Source organism: Peromyscus eremicus, chromosome 6 (assembly GCF_949786415.1).
Source record: "Peromyscus eremicus chromosome 6, PerEre_H2_v1, whole genome shotgun sequence".
NCBI classification, from domain to species: domain Eukaryota; kingdom Metazoa; phylum Chordata; class Mammalia; order Rodentia; family Cricetidae; genus Peromyscus; species Peromyscus eremicus.
In genome coordinates, this window is record NC_081421.1 from 40,986,467 (window position 1) to 41,003,030 (window position 16,564).

The following is a 16,564-nucleotide window of genomic DNA, read 5'->3' on the forward strand; positions in this document are numbered from 1 at the left end:
TAAACTCAATAGTCTACAGGTCATGGTCAATCTTTTCCCCTGTTTTAATGAGTAGTTTCCTGGGTTGTCTTTTAAACATCTACTCGACTGATTCTAATTTGTGGCATTAAAACCAACCACAATAGGAAGTCAACACAAAGTCCTCATAGTAATAATATTATTGTTGTTGTAATTATTATAATTATCATATTATTATATTAGGGAAATGGAGAGATGGCCCAGTGATTAAAAACACTTGCTACTCTTGCAGAGAACCTGAGTTCAGTTCCCAGAACCCATGTTGGGTGGCTCATAACTGCCTGTTACTCCAGCTCTTAAGGATCTAACATCCTCTTACAGCCTCTGAGGGCATCTGCACACACATGCACATACACATAAATATTTTAAAATAATAATGTGGCAAGATGGAATAAGGCAAGAGACAAGTTATAACAATAATGCAAAACAATGATCTTCAGAGAACAAAAAGCTCTAACAAAGCTGGGCCTGTGTGTGTGTGTGTGTGTGTGTGTGTGTGTGTGTGTGTGTGTGTGTGCGTGCATATGCGCGCGCACACGTGTGTGCCCCTATGTGTGCCACCTGAGTTCAGGTGCCCTTGGAGACCAGAAGAGGGCATCGGATCCCCTGGAGCTAGAGTTATAGGTGGTTGTGAACTACCTGATGTGCTAGAAATCAAACTCCTGTCCTCTGAAGGGGCAGAAGACACTCTTAACTGATGAGCCCTCTCTCCAGTCTCCCCCTGAGGTTCTTATATTTTATTGAATTACCACCTTTGACATCACACTCACACAAGGTACCACCGCTTACATGTTTTTGTTATCCCCAGTGCTACCAGTGGTTGAAGGAAAGAATTGTAAGTGAGGAAGGGAGAAAACAGCAAAACAAGCTAAAAGACCTTTCTCCGATTGCTGAGCGTCTGGGATGCACACTACCTCAGCTGGCTGTGGGTAAGGAAATTCCTAGGGGATGGCAGAGCGGGGTCTGGATTGGGGGTTAGCTTTCACCAAGATCACTAAAAATGTACTTTTCTATGGCTGACCCACACCCTGCCATGGTAACATGTCAACTGTGGGGGCAGGCTGATCTCAGGAGCATCAATTTCTGGTATATGCAGCAGAAAGTGAGTTATGCAGGTTCTCCCAGAATATTCTATATGCGACAACATTTTTTTTCTTTCCTTTCTCCCTTATAAAGCAGTTGCATGAGAACACATCAGTGAAAATACAGAGAGAGAGAAAGAAAACAAAGTTAAGTGGGTAGAGAGATAGGGAAGACCCAGGAGGAGTTGGGGAGGGGAATAATAAAAATATACTGTATGAAAAACTTCAATAAAAAACTAAAAGAAAATACACACATTTTCAAGCGTCTGAGGTGAACTGTGTCATTACACAATGACACCCGTTTCTTCTGGCTCAAGCTTCTACCCATGTTGACAGGCAGACAAGGCTGGGAAGAGGTTGAGAAACAGGGTTACGAAGAGGCCCTTGGCTCCTGCCACACTGAAAGCTGATACTGCAAGGACAGCTTCCCCTGGAAACTTTTCAACAGCCATGAAAATTGTTCTTCGCATGCTGTGGAGTCTGTGAAAGGTCACGGCCACCCAAAACCACATGCACTGGCACTGTCCGTTAAAACATAATGGGAAGTACTTACTTCGTTTCTAATGTGCCAGTGGCCGTAATAAGAAAGGAGAACAGCAGCTGGAAAGATGGCTCAGTGGTTAGGAGTGTTCCCTGCTCTTCCAGAGGACCAGAGTTTAATTCCCAACACTCACGTCTGGCAACTCAAAACCCTCTGTGACTCCAGCTCCAGGGGAACCAACACCCACTTCTGGCCTCCAAAGGCACCTGAAGACATATGGCATACATTCACACAAACACACACACACACACACACACACACACACACACACACACACACATGCATGCACACACAAAAGTTAAAACTTCAAAAATATCTTTTTTTTTTTCTTTTTTCTGGTTTTTCGAGACAAGGTTTCTCTGTGTAGCTTTGGTGCCTTTCCTAGAACTCACTCTGTAGCCCAGGCTGGCCTAGAACTCACAGAGATCCTCCTGCTTCTGCCTCCCAAGTGCTGGGATTAAAGGCATGTGCCACCACTGCCTGGCCAAAAGTATTTTTAAAGTAAAACAGAAAGAGGTGAAATTAATTTTAATAATCTATTTAACACGATCTATCCCCAAATTACCATTTCGGCATATATAACATTACTGAAGTTTTTAAAATACTTTTTTTCAGCCTGTTTTCAAAACACAGCATATAATTTACATATGAAGCACCTTCAGCCTGAATCTGGGCTCAATGTCACACATAGTTAGTGACCCCCGAATTGAATACAAAAGCATTCAAACTTGCCAGGGTTGGGGAGTGCCAGGCTGTGTTACACACACACCACTGTCATTGTCCTACCTCCTTAGGCTCAGAACATCCTGTGGGGTACATGCTAGGAGGAACCTTGTCTCACAGATGTCAATGGATGACTCACTAGAATTGGCATGGTAACTAAGAATTAAGGAATAAAATAGGTGTTAATTCCAAGGGGAAAAAGCCTAATAAAAAAGAGCAGCAAATCAGATACACAGCCCAGGGTAAGGCCTGTGCAGATAAGTAATGGAGTATTTGTTGACAGCTTGGCTCTGCTGAGGTTAGACATTTAAAAATTACAGTGAACAGTACTAGCATAATGGAAATGAAGGTTGGAGAGATGGTCCATTTGGTAAAGGCACTCAGTGCCAGGGCTAACAACCTGAATTTGGTCTCCATCTTCAGAAGCCAGAGAGTGTATTTACATAGAACTAGACATACTAGGCTGGAGGTTTTCTTAACATACACAAGAAAAACATATTCTACTGTTGTAAATAAGATTTTAGGTGGGAACATGAATTGAGTACACTTGGCCTTCCGTATCCACCAAGTCAACCAACCGTTTACATTGTATTGGGCATTATAAGTAATATGGAGTTGACTCAAAGAGAATACAGGAGAATGTGTATGCAAATGTCACACCATTTTATAAAACAGGATTGAGTGTGCCTGCATCGTAGGGAGGAAGGAACCAATTCCCCACAAATACCAAGATGATTATAGTAAACTCTGGAAGAAATGGAAGAACATTACCTTCCTAGAGAGGAAACCTTTTAAAAATGAAGACTATCTCTGGATGTTAAATATTCATGACGCACCCTTTGTACAGTGCTTGGGTTTAAATTGATACGTGTTGGTTTTTCCTCCCTTTCCTCCTATGCCCTAGATCAACGATTCTCAACCTGTGGGTCCGACTCCTTTGGGGTCAAAAGACCTATTCACAGGGGTTGCATGTCAGATATCCTGCATATCAGATATTTGCATTATTATTCAAAACAGTAGCAAAATCACAGTTATGAAGTAGCAACAAAAATCATTTTATGTTTGGGGGACACCACCACATGAGGAACTGTAGGAAAGGGTCACAGCATTAGGAAGGTTGAGAACCACTGCCATAGATGTTTTTCTTGCCTGTCATCGTCTTTCTTTACAAACAAGTAGTTGTTCTTATCCACAGAATTCTCAGCCCCAAAAAGGAATGATTTCCAGACTCACTGCTTTTGATCTCCAAGGACAGAGTGTGACTTGGGGAGGGGAGGCCTCCAGCAGGAAACAGACTGCTTGGACCTGCTTGGTGCTCCCCAGTCACACACATGCCCGGGAGCCAGCACTCAGTTCACTGGCAGCTAGCAGGCACCATGGATGTGCTTGCCAGAGATGCCCCGTTAGATAGGCGGATTATGAAGAATCAGCTGCAGGTGCTATCCAGCTCTGCAAAGCGGGCTCTCTTCTGCCCTGCAGTCCTCAGAGGAAGCGGGTGTTGCTGAAATCAGTTCACTGCCTTGCACTCAACTTCCACTGCTTCCAAAAGGAATTCTAAGAGCCAAGCAGAAGGCGATAAAGCCAAGGGAAAGGAAAGAGCAGGGAGAGGATGCTGAGTATGACCACCTGGAAGGATTCGGTGATTGCCTCAAAGGCCTGGGACCAGCTTAGAGGACAGCTGAGGGCAGGGCCCTGAGAAAAAGGAGGCAGAGGTACGGGAGATGAATCAAGCCTCTATGCTTATGGTTCTCCAGCACACATTTAGTAAGTGTGTCCCGTGTGTCAGGTAGGGAGTGAGTTGCTGAGCATCCAATTCAAGACAGCCACATCCCACAGCCTAATGGGCAAGTCAAGAAAATTAATAGATGTGAGTACAGGGTTTATAGTTTTGAGGAGGCTATAGGGCTAGGGAATTAATGTGTAGGGCACCCAAGCTGGCCTGGAATTCAGGGTAGGCTTTCTGGAGAAGGCAGGACCGCTGGGAACCACAAAGGATGAGATGTTAATGAGGCACAGAAAAAGTGAGGCCAAAAGTGCATGCCAGGCAAGGGGCTCCCACAGGAGGAGAAGTCACGGATGTTTAGGAATAGTGATTAACAAGCCAGCGCTCCTGAAAAGTTCAGGCAGGAACCTTGAAGCTGGAGAGGCAGAATCAAAAATAAAAGTTGCCAGGGTAAGAAATGCAGGCCATCTTAAAGGAAAGTGATCTTGTCAGGCCCAAGCTCAAGTCAGGAAAGTGATGCTATAAAACTTAGAGAAGGCGCGGCTAGGAGCAGGGATCTGTATGAAGGGAGAGGCAGCCCAGCCCGAGCAAGAAGTAGGAAAACCAGTGATTCTAGGGAGAGCTACTGAGGGCTGAATGAGGACAGCGGCAGCAGAAGAGGGATGAACCAGAGCCGTGACCCTCAAGTGTCCACACAACAAAATACCATGCAGCAGGGAAAGGATGCACCGCTTCAACACGGACGCAGCCAGAGAACATGTGTATGTGAGGTGAAAGAAATCAGACACAAAAGGCAATGCCCTTATTCTATTTCAATGAAACGTTCGGATCCAAAAGCAAGTAGTAAGTGACTGCCTGGGGCTGAGGTTGGACTAGGTATCAATTAATGCCTGTAGGCATCAGGGATTTTATTAGAGTGATAGGAACAGTCTACTAGAACTGAATTTAAAATAGTAACGGTTACACGCTAAAATCGCTAAGCGTTGGTAAACTTTAAAAAAAAAAAAGGTAGTTAATGTACACTTTAAAACAGATAAAATTATGTTTGATATGTAACTTCTACGTCAATAAAGCCTTTTCTTCCCTTCCCCTTAAAGTTTAATCCCCAAGCTGGAAATACAGGTCAGTCGGCAGAGTGCTTGCCTAACATTCTTGAACCCCTGAGTTTAAGTTTCAACAGGACATAAACCTGGGATGGTACCACATTCCTCTAATCCCAGGACTCAGGAGGCAGGGGCAGTGAATCAGAAGTTCAAGGTCATCCTTGAGCTACAAATAAAGTTTTAGGGCAGCTTGGACAAAAAAAAGAAAAGAAAAAGTTGTCTTATAAGTACTTTGAAGCTATATATCTCAAGCCAAGATCTTCTAAGTAAGAAATCTTTTGTGAGGCATAGAGAGGGTGATGACTCACAAGCCCTCCACATAACTGTTACATGCTAAGGATAAGAACCAGTGGATTAGAGAAACTGGAGGAATAAACAATTAGACAGGGAATTTAAAAGGGAAGGTGGAATCAGAAAAAGACAATCCTTAAAGAGCCCAGATTTCTCGATTGGGAGGCTAAGATGCTGGCACTGAGACTGGCAGAGCCAGGCTATCAGTAAGAGGTGTTCAGAGGCAGAGGGTCCAGCAGAAACACGCAGATCCAAGCTAGGACAGTCACTGGAACCAGGAGGCTCCTGGGGGCCTTGGCTTCCAGAACAGGGTAAGGAAGTGGCTGGACTATGATGAAGGGGATACAGGAGTCTACACTGACATTTCAGAACTTCCAGAAGTTGGAGAAGACAAGACACTCAGGGGACAGAGGAAAAATGTTTAACTAGTCAAAGAAAAGGGAGATGGATCCAGGGCACTGTGGCCCTAGGCCAGAATAGCATTCATCCTCTTCTGCAACTGGACAATGTCATTGTGAAAAGTAAGTAGGTAGACAAATGAGGACCATTCTACCTGGTGGATTTAATGTTTTAGATGGTCAAGGAAGTGTCACCTGCTGAGAGGGAACACAGGGCTTGAGGGTGGAGATCCTGGCAACATTGTTGCCCCGTGCCTGTGATTCCAACACTCCCCAGAAGGCAGTAAACTCAGTTCAAGGTCATCCCTGGCTACATAGCAAGTGGGAGACCAGCCTGGGCTACACACGAGATCCTGTCTAAAAACAAAAACAAAAAACCCACAAGCAGTACCAAAAGAGAGTAGACCAGATACCTTATATCATTTGAGGAAAAAGAGATGAGCAAGGGCCAAAGAGAGGTTTATCAAGTTGGCTAAGGCCAATGGCAAGATGGCAAAAGAGAGGGGTCTGTGAGGCACCAAACCACGAGATTCTATGGTTCTCTCCAGACCACTCCACTACCCCCAAGTAGAAACACGGGTTCAGTTCTGATGGGATTTGCTAAAGCAGAGGAAGGATTAGGGCTCTGAGAGTTGGATTATAAAAAAAGTGCAGCATGAATCTTAAAGGTACTTACTAATAAAAACAAACTCAGGGCCAGGTATTGGGGTGAATGCTGGAAGATCAGAGAAACAGAACAAGCCACAGCCACCTCACCTTGCCAATTCCTCAGCTGATCCTGTTTCCTCAGACTGGAAGCCTCTGAGTCCTCATCCAGAATGAATCTCAGCTGAACTGCTGCTCAAAAGCCTAAAAGCTTAACCAGCCTAGTTCCTGGTTTTCATGCCTTATATACCTTTCTGCTTTCTGCCCTCACTTCCTGGGATTAAAGGCTCACTTCTTGGGATTAAAGGTGTGAGTCACCATGCCTGGCTGTTTCCAGCATGGCCTTGAACTCACAGAGATCCGGATGGATCTCTGCCTCCCAAGTGATAGGATTAAAGGCGTGTGCGCCACCATTTTCTGGCCTCTATATCTAGTGGCTGTTCTGTACTCTGACCCCAGATAAGTTTATTAGGGTACACAATATTTTGGGGAACATAATATCACCACAAAAAAAGCAACTGAGATAATTAATGCAAAAGGTTGACAGATGAGGAAAAGTGATACCATGTATAAGACAGAAAGGGAGCCTGGCAGAAACAAGAATCCAGACATTATCAGTTGGTGAGCAGTGTTGGGTATTTTCAGGAACAATGTATTCCTATGATGGGTAGCCAGCTGTATTGAATACTCTGGTACTTGGGGCAAAACATAAGAAAGCCAGAGCCACAAACCTACTATTCAAATGCATGGATTGATTGTATTAACCTTCTAAACAAGAGGGGTGCTGTCCCAGTTTTAAATCCCAGAGAACACTGTGTAACCTCTATCCTACACACACACACACAGGTTAATATATTTTGGCTGCAACAAACCTAACTGTAGCTGATGCTTTGAAGCTCATCAGCAAGCCTGACCCTGTGCTCTGCTCTTTCCAGCATGGTGCCTGAGAAACGAGGGTGTGAGCTCTGTGCTCCTGGGATCATCCACTCCGGAGCAACTCATTGAAAACCTCGGTGCCATTCAGGCAAGTACTGAAGCCCCTTCCAGCAAATTCCAGGGAATGCTACAGTGTGTCTCCAGGCAGTGTCCACACAAAGCCGTAAGCAGCAACAGCACACTTCACAATACATGGATCTAGGGCTGTCCTCTGCTTATGTAGCAAACAAGTTTCTCAAATTCCGGTGGTTCATTTTTTGTGGAGCAGTGCATTCCAATCTCATACCTGGCAACTGACCTCCCAGGTCTAACCATAAAAGCATGTTTAAGTGCCTGCTTGATACGTAACAGTTATAAGACAAAATACACACATCATTTATTCATTTGTTCCTTTCACAAACTATTGCCAATATAGTATGCCAAGTGACTCCTTTTCCGCCATCTAACAGCATCCTGTGATGCCCACTCATCACACCACTTAGGATAAGATATGTGATGACTGTCTCTTCCGCTGGACAGTAAGGCTGAAGGTCAGAGACCTCTGGCTCTCTTCTCCACTGACTTCCACTTCCTACTATGTGGCCCTTAGTTATTACTCCAGAAGTAACTGGGGAATAAATTCCTATTTGGAACTTTCAGGATCACATGCCTCTGGAAGAAAATCCAGGAGGCCCATCACCGAGGCCTCCATCCACCAAGGGATGGCCTGAGGGCCAGGTGCTGGGCTGAGGTTGCAGTGGCACCTAGGGATTATGTAGAAGCAGGAGGAGGAGGGGCAGAAGATGCTCAGGGGCATCTATGGGAAGGGGTGGGGTTAGTGGTCTGATGGGATGGATACCTTTCTGCACCACTGAACACATCTCAGACCTGAGCCTGCCCCTCCCCGCTTTGCTGACAGTCCTAGGATGAGCCTACCCACTGCTAAGGTGTTTCCCTCTTGCTTTCTGGGGAATAGACTGTCACAGCTTCTCCTCTGTTCATCTACTCCTAAGACAAGCCCCACCACCTCCCCCAGAACCAGAGATGAGGATGGAGACAAGAGTATTTAACCTTTAGAAACAGACCAGAATGCACTCGAGACTAAAATGGTACAGACTGCCTAGCCACCACCTTTCTCAGGACCAGGCAGTGGGGTCATTCCCTCCACCTGTTTCCAAACCCTGCCCAGCCATAGTTTCTCCTAGATTCTATGGGTCTGACCCTTCATAGGGAATGCCCCCTCCAATGAACCACACCATCTTCCATTTTCAGTTATGCACTGAGAAAAGATACCCTACACAAAGACGATGGGGTAGAGGCACGGTTTGTACCCAGAAGAACTGATTCAACTCAGTGATTTCAAGTCCGCTCATGGATGGGGGACTTACTGCATCTGGCACCAAGCCAGACAGCTGGGTTACTGTGATGGGTAAGAATAAGATCCTGTCCTCGAACTGCTGGAGGGCTAAGAAAGAGTAAATTAAGAATTCTACACTTTATAGCCGGTCTCTGAAAGCTCACAATATATGAGGTACTGAAACACCACAGGACACAAGATACTGTCCAGTCTTCAACAAGCTTCCATACATGCTAGGAGCCTGATAAAAATGTACAAAATTTCAGATTATGTAAGGGCTACTAAGCAAACAGAATGTTGTACCAAAGAGCAACAGAGAAGCAAGCAGGCCTACTTGACATAGTATCTTTGCAAATGCTCCTCCTCCTTAGAGGATGTTTCTTCTGAGTCTTTGGATTGACTTACATCCTTCCCACAGCATAAGAGAAACCCAGGAGTATACTCCAGGAACAAATACAGCAATGTAAGGGACCTAGGTTGGGAGGGAACACGGCTCATAGGTACGGAATCCTTTCCAGGATTTAAAGAGGGAAGATAGGCGTCTATGTGAATGTTCAGAGATTCCTGAGGCTGCCAAGGAAAGCAGAATGCAGGGCTGTGGTCATCACCGAGGCAATGGAAGTGGAGTGGGTGGATTTGCAGATTTGGGAAGGCAGATACAAATTTTGGCAGGAAAGGAAATTCGGAATTCCTATCATGCTAACACTATCATCCTCTCTCCCAAGGGAAGTCACGGCCAGGGCCAGGCATGAAGAAGCAGCCCTAGATCTGAGCTGTCAGAGCTGCAGGAGCCTACCAGGCAGTGAAGGAAAGGATACTTTATTCCCAAAGCATTTCCTCCCTAGCAAGGTTCTGGCTGAATGGGACTTCCATTCTCAAAGGGCAAAGGAAAGGGATGATACGCAGGCAGCCTCATTGCTAACACAAGGGCTTACCAAATTCCCTTCTCCTTCACCCCAAGCACCAGCACATGAGAGTCTAGACATGATGTAACGGAAGCCCGGGATGTGGTGAAAGACAGACTAGATATCTGGGGAAGCCAAAACACTGATGGGATTGGCTGCAAATGTACAGAAAATGTGGAGTGCTGGCCACCGTAAGAAAAAGGAAGGTCGACAGGACCGGAAAAGTAGCAGCTACACTGCACAATGAAATATGCCTGTGGCACAGGGATGTACATTCTTGTACACACACACACACACACACACACACACACACACACACACACACAAAACCCCTCCCTGGGACTCTAATCTCCAGCCGTCAGGAACACTTCAGACCCAACCCCCACATATACCCCAATAGTAGTGGATGCTGTCTCCAAAGTAACCAACCACCCAACCTGCAAAACCCTCCATCATCCCCGAAGAACGCAGTCCTGGAGGCCCTTCCTTGATGACCCCCAGTCCCAGCAACACTAGACAAACTCCCCTTAAACCTCCACGTCTTCCAGGCAGTGTAACAACAAGGTTGTACAACTGTACAATCTCACTAAATCTGCACACTAGCTTAAAAGTTGTACAACTGGTTTAATCTCATTAAATCTGCATCATAGCTTAAAATGTTATAAAGTATCTGCAGTGTTTTTAAAGAGTGATTTCATATAAAATTCTAAAAGCATGGCTCCTTTAGAAAACACTGGACGTTTAACACTACACACATTTTCATGTTTTATTCAAGTACTTTTATGTTTTCACCATTTCTAGCTGATATATATTTTGACATAATGATTTTTTTTTTTTTTTGGTCTCACATAGCTAGCCCACTGGATTTTTCTTCCACTAAATCCAGTTTCTCATCTCCAGTCTCATTGTTAAGTCCCCAAGTAACATTAGCTATTTAAAACCTGAGACTCCAGAGCTAGCTAGCAGGAAACAAAAGTCGTTAGCTTCAGGTAGAAAAACCTATAACCAGAACCACAGGTTTCCCTGGGTTCGAGGAGCTGCACTACTGCACCCAGCCCCCAGGCTGCTAAGGGCAGCCCTGGAGTAAAGACCAGGAGGAGCTGCACTGCACACAGCCCCCAGGCTGCTAAGGGCAGCCCTGGAGTAAAGACAAGGTCACCTCGGCCAGCAGGACTGCTGGTCATCCTAATTGCAACTCACCAGCCCCTACACAGGGTCAGACTATTCCAGACAGAAAGCTGGTCTTTGTCCCTTGTCTCATGGTATAACATGTACCCTTGGTTCACCTCTCACAATCAGTGCTGGCCCTGAAGGAGCAGCTGTCTGCTGCATGCCAGTCAGCTGCACACACAGGAAGCCCCACATGCACACAACACATCCTGCTCCACAATGACTCCCGACTTCCCCCTTGCCATTCCACTGTCACTGGCCTTGTTGAGTCCTGTGCTGTCCCTTAGACTGTGATGTTTTAACACCCTCCTCTAACTCATCCTTGCACTCTCCCCAGGTGTCCTTAGAGCAGTGGTTCTCAATCTGTGGGTCTCCACCCCTTAGGAGGTTGAACAACCCTTTCACAGGGGGCTCATCAAATAATTACATTACAATCCCTAACAGTAGCAAATTATAGTTATGAAGAGCAACGAAAATAATTTTATGGCTAGGGTCACAACACGAGGAACTGTACTAGAGGGCTGCAGCACTGGCTTAGAGGTTCCCCCACAACCCACAGAAAGAAGTCCTAGCTCTATAAAGTGGCAGTCAAGCACCCCTACATTCCAGCTTCTTTTCCCTTATTCCTACCACCGCCACTGGTCTTTCCTCAGTATCACTCCATTTCACTCTTCAAGGCCATGCCGCTCCATCTATCTGGGAGGCCTATTAAGCTGCAAACATCCTTCACCAGTTCTAAACAGCAGCTGGAAACTTCCCAGTCTCTAGATCAACGCTATCCACTGCCACAGCTTCTAGCCACATAAGGCTATTTGAGTACATGAATGATGGTGATGGCCTGTCCATATATGTTTGTATGTGCATGTGAGTATATATATGTGTGTATGCATACATACTTATATGTGTGTATGTATATATATGTATGTATAGAATGTTCACAGGATTTGAAGGACTTAGTAATACCCCCAAAAGTACCTTAACTTTCTATACTACTTTCACATTAAAATGATACAGATATTAAGTAAAAATGTGTTAGCTGGATACAATGGAATAAAAATGTATTAACTATACCATTTTAAGACAGTTGGCTTACCTGCTAGAAAAATTAAAACAGATGACTTACATTGAATTTCCAGAGTATAGGGCAACTCTGTATTGCTGTCTTCACTTACGTTTTCATTTCTTTAGTCAGCAAACACAATCCCTGACTTGAAGCTCTGTCCAGTGTGGGGAATGGGGGTGGGGGGCTTCATTCCAGCTATGGCTTGCAAACATATAGCAAGTATAAATGACTGTTTAATGCTGACTACTCAAGACAAATGCTCAACACTAACACCGTCCTTTGTGCTCCTTCCTCCCCCTCAGGTCCTCCCTAAGATGACATCACATGTGGTAAATGAGATTGACAACATACTGCGCAACAAGCCCTACAGCAAAAAGGACTATAGATCATAAGGCAATGCATGAGCCCCAGAATCTGCATGGGTAAAATCATGGTGGGTAGGCAGTGCAGAACGACCTTACTAGACACTCTTTCAATCACTTAGCAGCTTGCTGCTCAACCTCTAGTGTCCCCGGATTCTCTTGAGGTTTCTGCTGTTGCTACCACTGTGCACCCTGAATTCTGAACATGTGAAAATCCACAACCCAGAAAAATCCATTCTATTTTCTTATCTTGGACCGGTCCCTATCCTTGCACTGCTCTGTGCACCTCATGCTTCTGCAATGGAGAGAATATTGGGATAAGGGAATCTATTCTCTTCAGACATTCATAACTTAAAGAAGGCTGTACATATATATTTTTGTTTCAAAAGAGCAAAACTCACAGAACAGAAACTGCGTGAGCTGCATAGGAAACAGGATATCCTCGCTCTTATAGTCTTGCTTGGGAGAATAAACAGAACTAATTTACTTATTTTTTCCATATTTCATATTCACATTAGCAAGTTTTAAGTTACCTAGCTACCATTCAACACTAAAATTTCTAGGTATTTACTTTCACTATCTCTGAAGTTATTTGTTGTGCTTGGCCCTGTACAATTTATCTGGAGTACCCGTTAGGATTCTAACATGTCTATTTGCATATAGAGGCATAAAAGTATGAATACCCCAATCTTTACTAGATATATAATGGCTAATTTATAAAAGGGTTACAATGCTATGGAAACAGCTTTGAATAAAATGTTGTGTTCATTTTTTACAATTTATTAACACCTGCATATACTTTCAATTGCTTGTAGGCACAATTTCTGCAAGTTTAAATATCTGAGCTTTAAAAATACACACATGCAGGCCGGGCGGTGGTGGCGCACGCCTTTAATCCCAGCACTCGGGAGGCAGAGCCAGGCGGATCTCTGTGAGTTCGAGGCCAGCCTGGACTACCAAGTGAGTCCCAGGAAAGGCGCAAAGCTACACAGAGAAACCCTGTCTCGAAAAACCAAAAAAAAAAAAAAAAAAAAAAAAAATACACACATGCTCAGTTTTTTAATTAAACCTATAAATACCCAGAAAGGCAAGTGTTCGGTTTACCAGTGGGACTTTATAATATAATGCTTGGTATTTTCTGAAGAGTCATTAACATGAAAACAAAGCATAGGCAATGTGAAAAAAAAAGTCATTCCTCAGCATATGCTGGATGAATTCACTTGCCCAAAAAGCAAAATATTTAAAAAGCTCCTGATTCTAATTGTATCACAAACTACACTGTATGCATGAGAGCTCTTTGCATGGAATAAGGGGCTTAGCTTTGTGCTCAGAATCTGAGATACACCCGACCCTGCCTCTACTACTTCACCTCACTGTATCCCACTTGTGAAAAATTGTAAGACTATACTGTGTGGATATCTGCAAATAAGGAGAAAACACAGGGTGTGTTTCTTTCTTTTCTGTAAAGGTGGGGTCATTTTCTAACTCTTTTGTCCATCTGTAGATGGACAAAACTACTTTTATCTAGTCAGCAAGCCACACTTTAAGATTTACACAAGAAATATGTGAACTTAAAGTAATTTTCAGATATGTATCACATGGTTAAGTTCTAAATCTTAAACAGTAAAAGATACCAACAAACACATGATGGTTACTACCTGGGGTCTACTAGGCAGTTTGGAAGTTCTGCCCATGAGTATCTGACTGATGATGGAGATTACTTAACTTTCCAGCTATTTATTGTAAATCTAATCCACTGAACTACTGTATGTGTGAGTGAGTGAAGTGCTGTCTAAAGGAAAATCAACTCCTTTGCTTAGAGTAATAAAGGCATCTGTGCAATTCCATAATAGATCTTCTGGGTCTTTCATTATAAAGCTTAAGACACATACATTCTCTTGTATATAAAATACAAAATGTCACCACGAAATAAACAGTAACCACCTAAATAAACTACATCTGTGGCTACACTGCACTGAATGCTTAATGGAAGTCACAGGGACCAAAACAGGCTGAAGCAAGGAGGGGTGGTACACACCTTACTCCCAGTTCTGGGGCGGCAGAGGAAGAAAGATCGGGTTCAGCTTAAGATCTCAGCCACCCCATTCCCACAAAGAGAGAGAGAGAGAGAGAGGGAGGGACGGAGGGAGAGAGGGAGGGAGGGAGGGAGGGAGGAAGAGAGAGAGAGAGGGAGGGAGGGAGGGAGGGAGAGAGAGAGGGAGGGAGGGAGGGAGGGAAGGAGAGGGAGAGAAAGAAAAAGAAAGAAAGAAAGAAAGAAAGAAAGAAAGAAAGAAAGAAAGAAAGAAAGAAAAAAAGAAAGAAAGAAAGAAAGAAAGAAAGAGACTGAGCTTTGCATTGCAAGCCCTGATTGCCGGCACACACACACCTCTAATAGCACTTAAGAAACTAAGGCAGGAGGATCTTAAGTTTCCAGCCAGCTTGGACTGCACTTAGAAAACAACTCCAAAAACTTTTGCAGACTTTTCTTTCCTTTTCAATGCATGTGTGCATTTCCATGTGCATACACAGTCAGAAATGCACCCGTGTGCATGCGCGTGTGCACATACACACACACACACACATACACACAAATAAAATTAAAATAAAAAAAAAAAATTAAAGACCCCACCAAACTCCTATGAACTACCCTGTTTGGGACTCTAAAAAAGACTGGAAATAAACTTGGACTGCCCCCAAGAGATATGCTGGTATTCTCCATACATGCACATGTGTACATACAAATCCTTCCTTAGTGTCCCCGGGAACTGCAATACTTGGTAGGCAAAGAAGCCACATGAGCAGGAGGACAGAGTAGGTTCCTTTAACTTTGTTGTGCCTGTCACTACCTCACAGACAAGTGGGCAGTAACTTCAACAGTGCATTTACATGTGTAGGAAAGATGGTTAATATAAAACATGTAATAAAGACACTCACATGGTTCACATAAAGAATTGCAGAAAAAACACATTTTTAAAAACAAAGTTTAATCATACTTGTTAAAAACAAGACTTTTTGTAAGAATGTTGAGTATAAATTCAACTTCCATTATTTCAATTAACTTCAAATCCTGTTTCAAATTATCCTTCCCAAGTTAAAACAATATACCAAACAGGGCAAGGTGTAAATTTAGATACAAGACTACTATTAAGTTATGAATGAGTAAATCAAGGAATAAAAATGCTTAACACTAAGATTCTACCTATCTCAGAAAAAGAAAGCAAGCACTCTGAGTGTCTGTTTTACTGGTGTTACATATGGGGTTCTTTCAAGATAAAAACTCTGCCAGGACTTTACTGTCTATGTATGTCTTATTGAGCACGTCATAATTCTATTTGCCACATTCGGTATGGAGAAGAGATTAGGGGACAGGGTCCATATTTCTAAGTGTAAAGGACTGATACATTAAATCCTTAAAGGGAGCTGGTGATCTGGCTATATGACTTCATACGCAGAAATTTATCTGGTAGTATAGTCAGAGGACATTTTGAGAGTTAAAAACAGACAGCTGTAGGAAACACTCAAGACAGAAAAACACTACACAATTACTCTTCCAGCAAATTTTTGGTTGCTAATTCAAGAGAATTAGAAATTTGAAGCTGGCACCTCTATTTCACCATTCCTGAGCTGCTAACAATACTGTCAATAATGGTGGTAACTTTCTCCCCATCTACACGGGCACTGCCACCTAGTGGCCAGTTTACAACAGCCTCTTAGAAGGTGCTTGGCCCAGCTCCAGTAACAATTTGACAGTGTATCCAATTATTTTATTAGATAAACGCACTGGTACACAAACTTTACCAGCCAAATACTGATTAAAACAGAAGAACAAAACACCCTACCTCATGTGTGTTACCTAAATGTACTTTGCATTGAATCTCATTTTCCTACTCATTCCACATTACCTGGTAAAGGCACTCAGGTAACAATGCACCACAGAAAAGAACTGGACACTTCCAGGAGCATGATAAAATGACTTTCAACACAATGAGAAGTCAGGGGACCGTACAAAGGCACTCCCCTAAGTTCTTAATGCAGACCACTGAAACTTCATCTACCAGCACACAAACAGCTCAACTCGTGGTGAACACATCTTTAAACTCAGAAATAGTATCATGCGTTCCTCTTAAGTTTACAAGTAGAAACTAAATACTAGGAATATTTCCCTCAGAGGTGCCATTCTAGGAGTTCCCGGGTGTGGTGCACAGCAAACAGGAAGAGGAAGTCAGTGATCCTAAGTGTGAAGTCATCTAAATCTAGACGTTATGGCA

At 43.6% G+C, this 16,564-nt stretch overlaps 1 protein-coding gene across 1 annotated transcript in view; it reads left to right on the forward strand.

Annotated features, from left to right (window-relative positions):
• Kcnab1 (potassium voltage-gated channel subfamily A regulatory beta subunit 1) overlaps positions 1-13,078 on the forward strand; it is a 242,741-nt gene extending 229,663 nt beyond the window's left edge. Inside the window, exons 12-14 of the mRNA XM_059265427.1 lie at positions 827-947; positions 7,460-7,548; positions 12,237-13,078. Coding sequence (XP_059121410.1) covers positions 827-947; positions 7,460-7,548; positions 12,237-12,326 — 300 coding nt within the window. The 3' untranslated portion in view covers positions 12,327-13,078. The remainder of the gene's footprint in view (positions 1-826; positions 948-7,459; positions 7,549-12,236) is intronic.
• Positions 13,079-16,564: the final 3,486 nt, after the last annotated feature.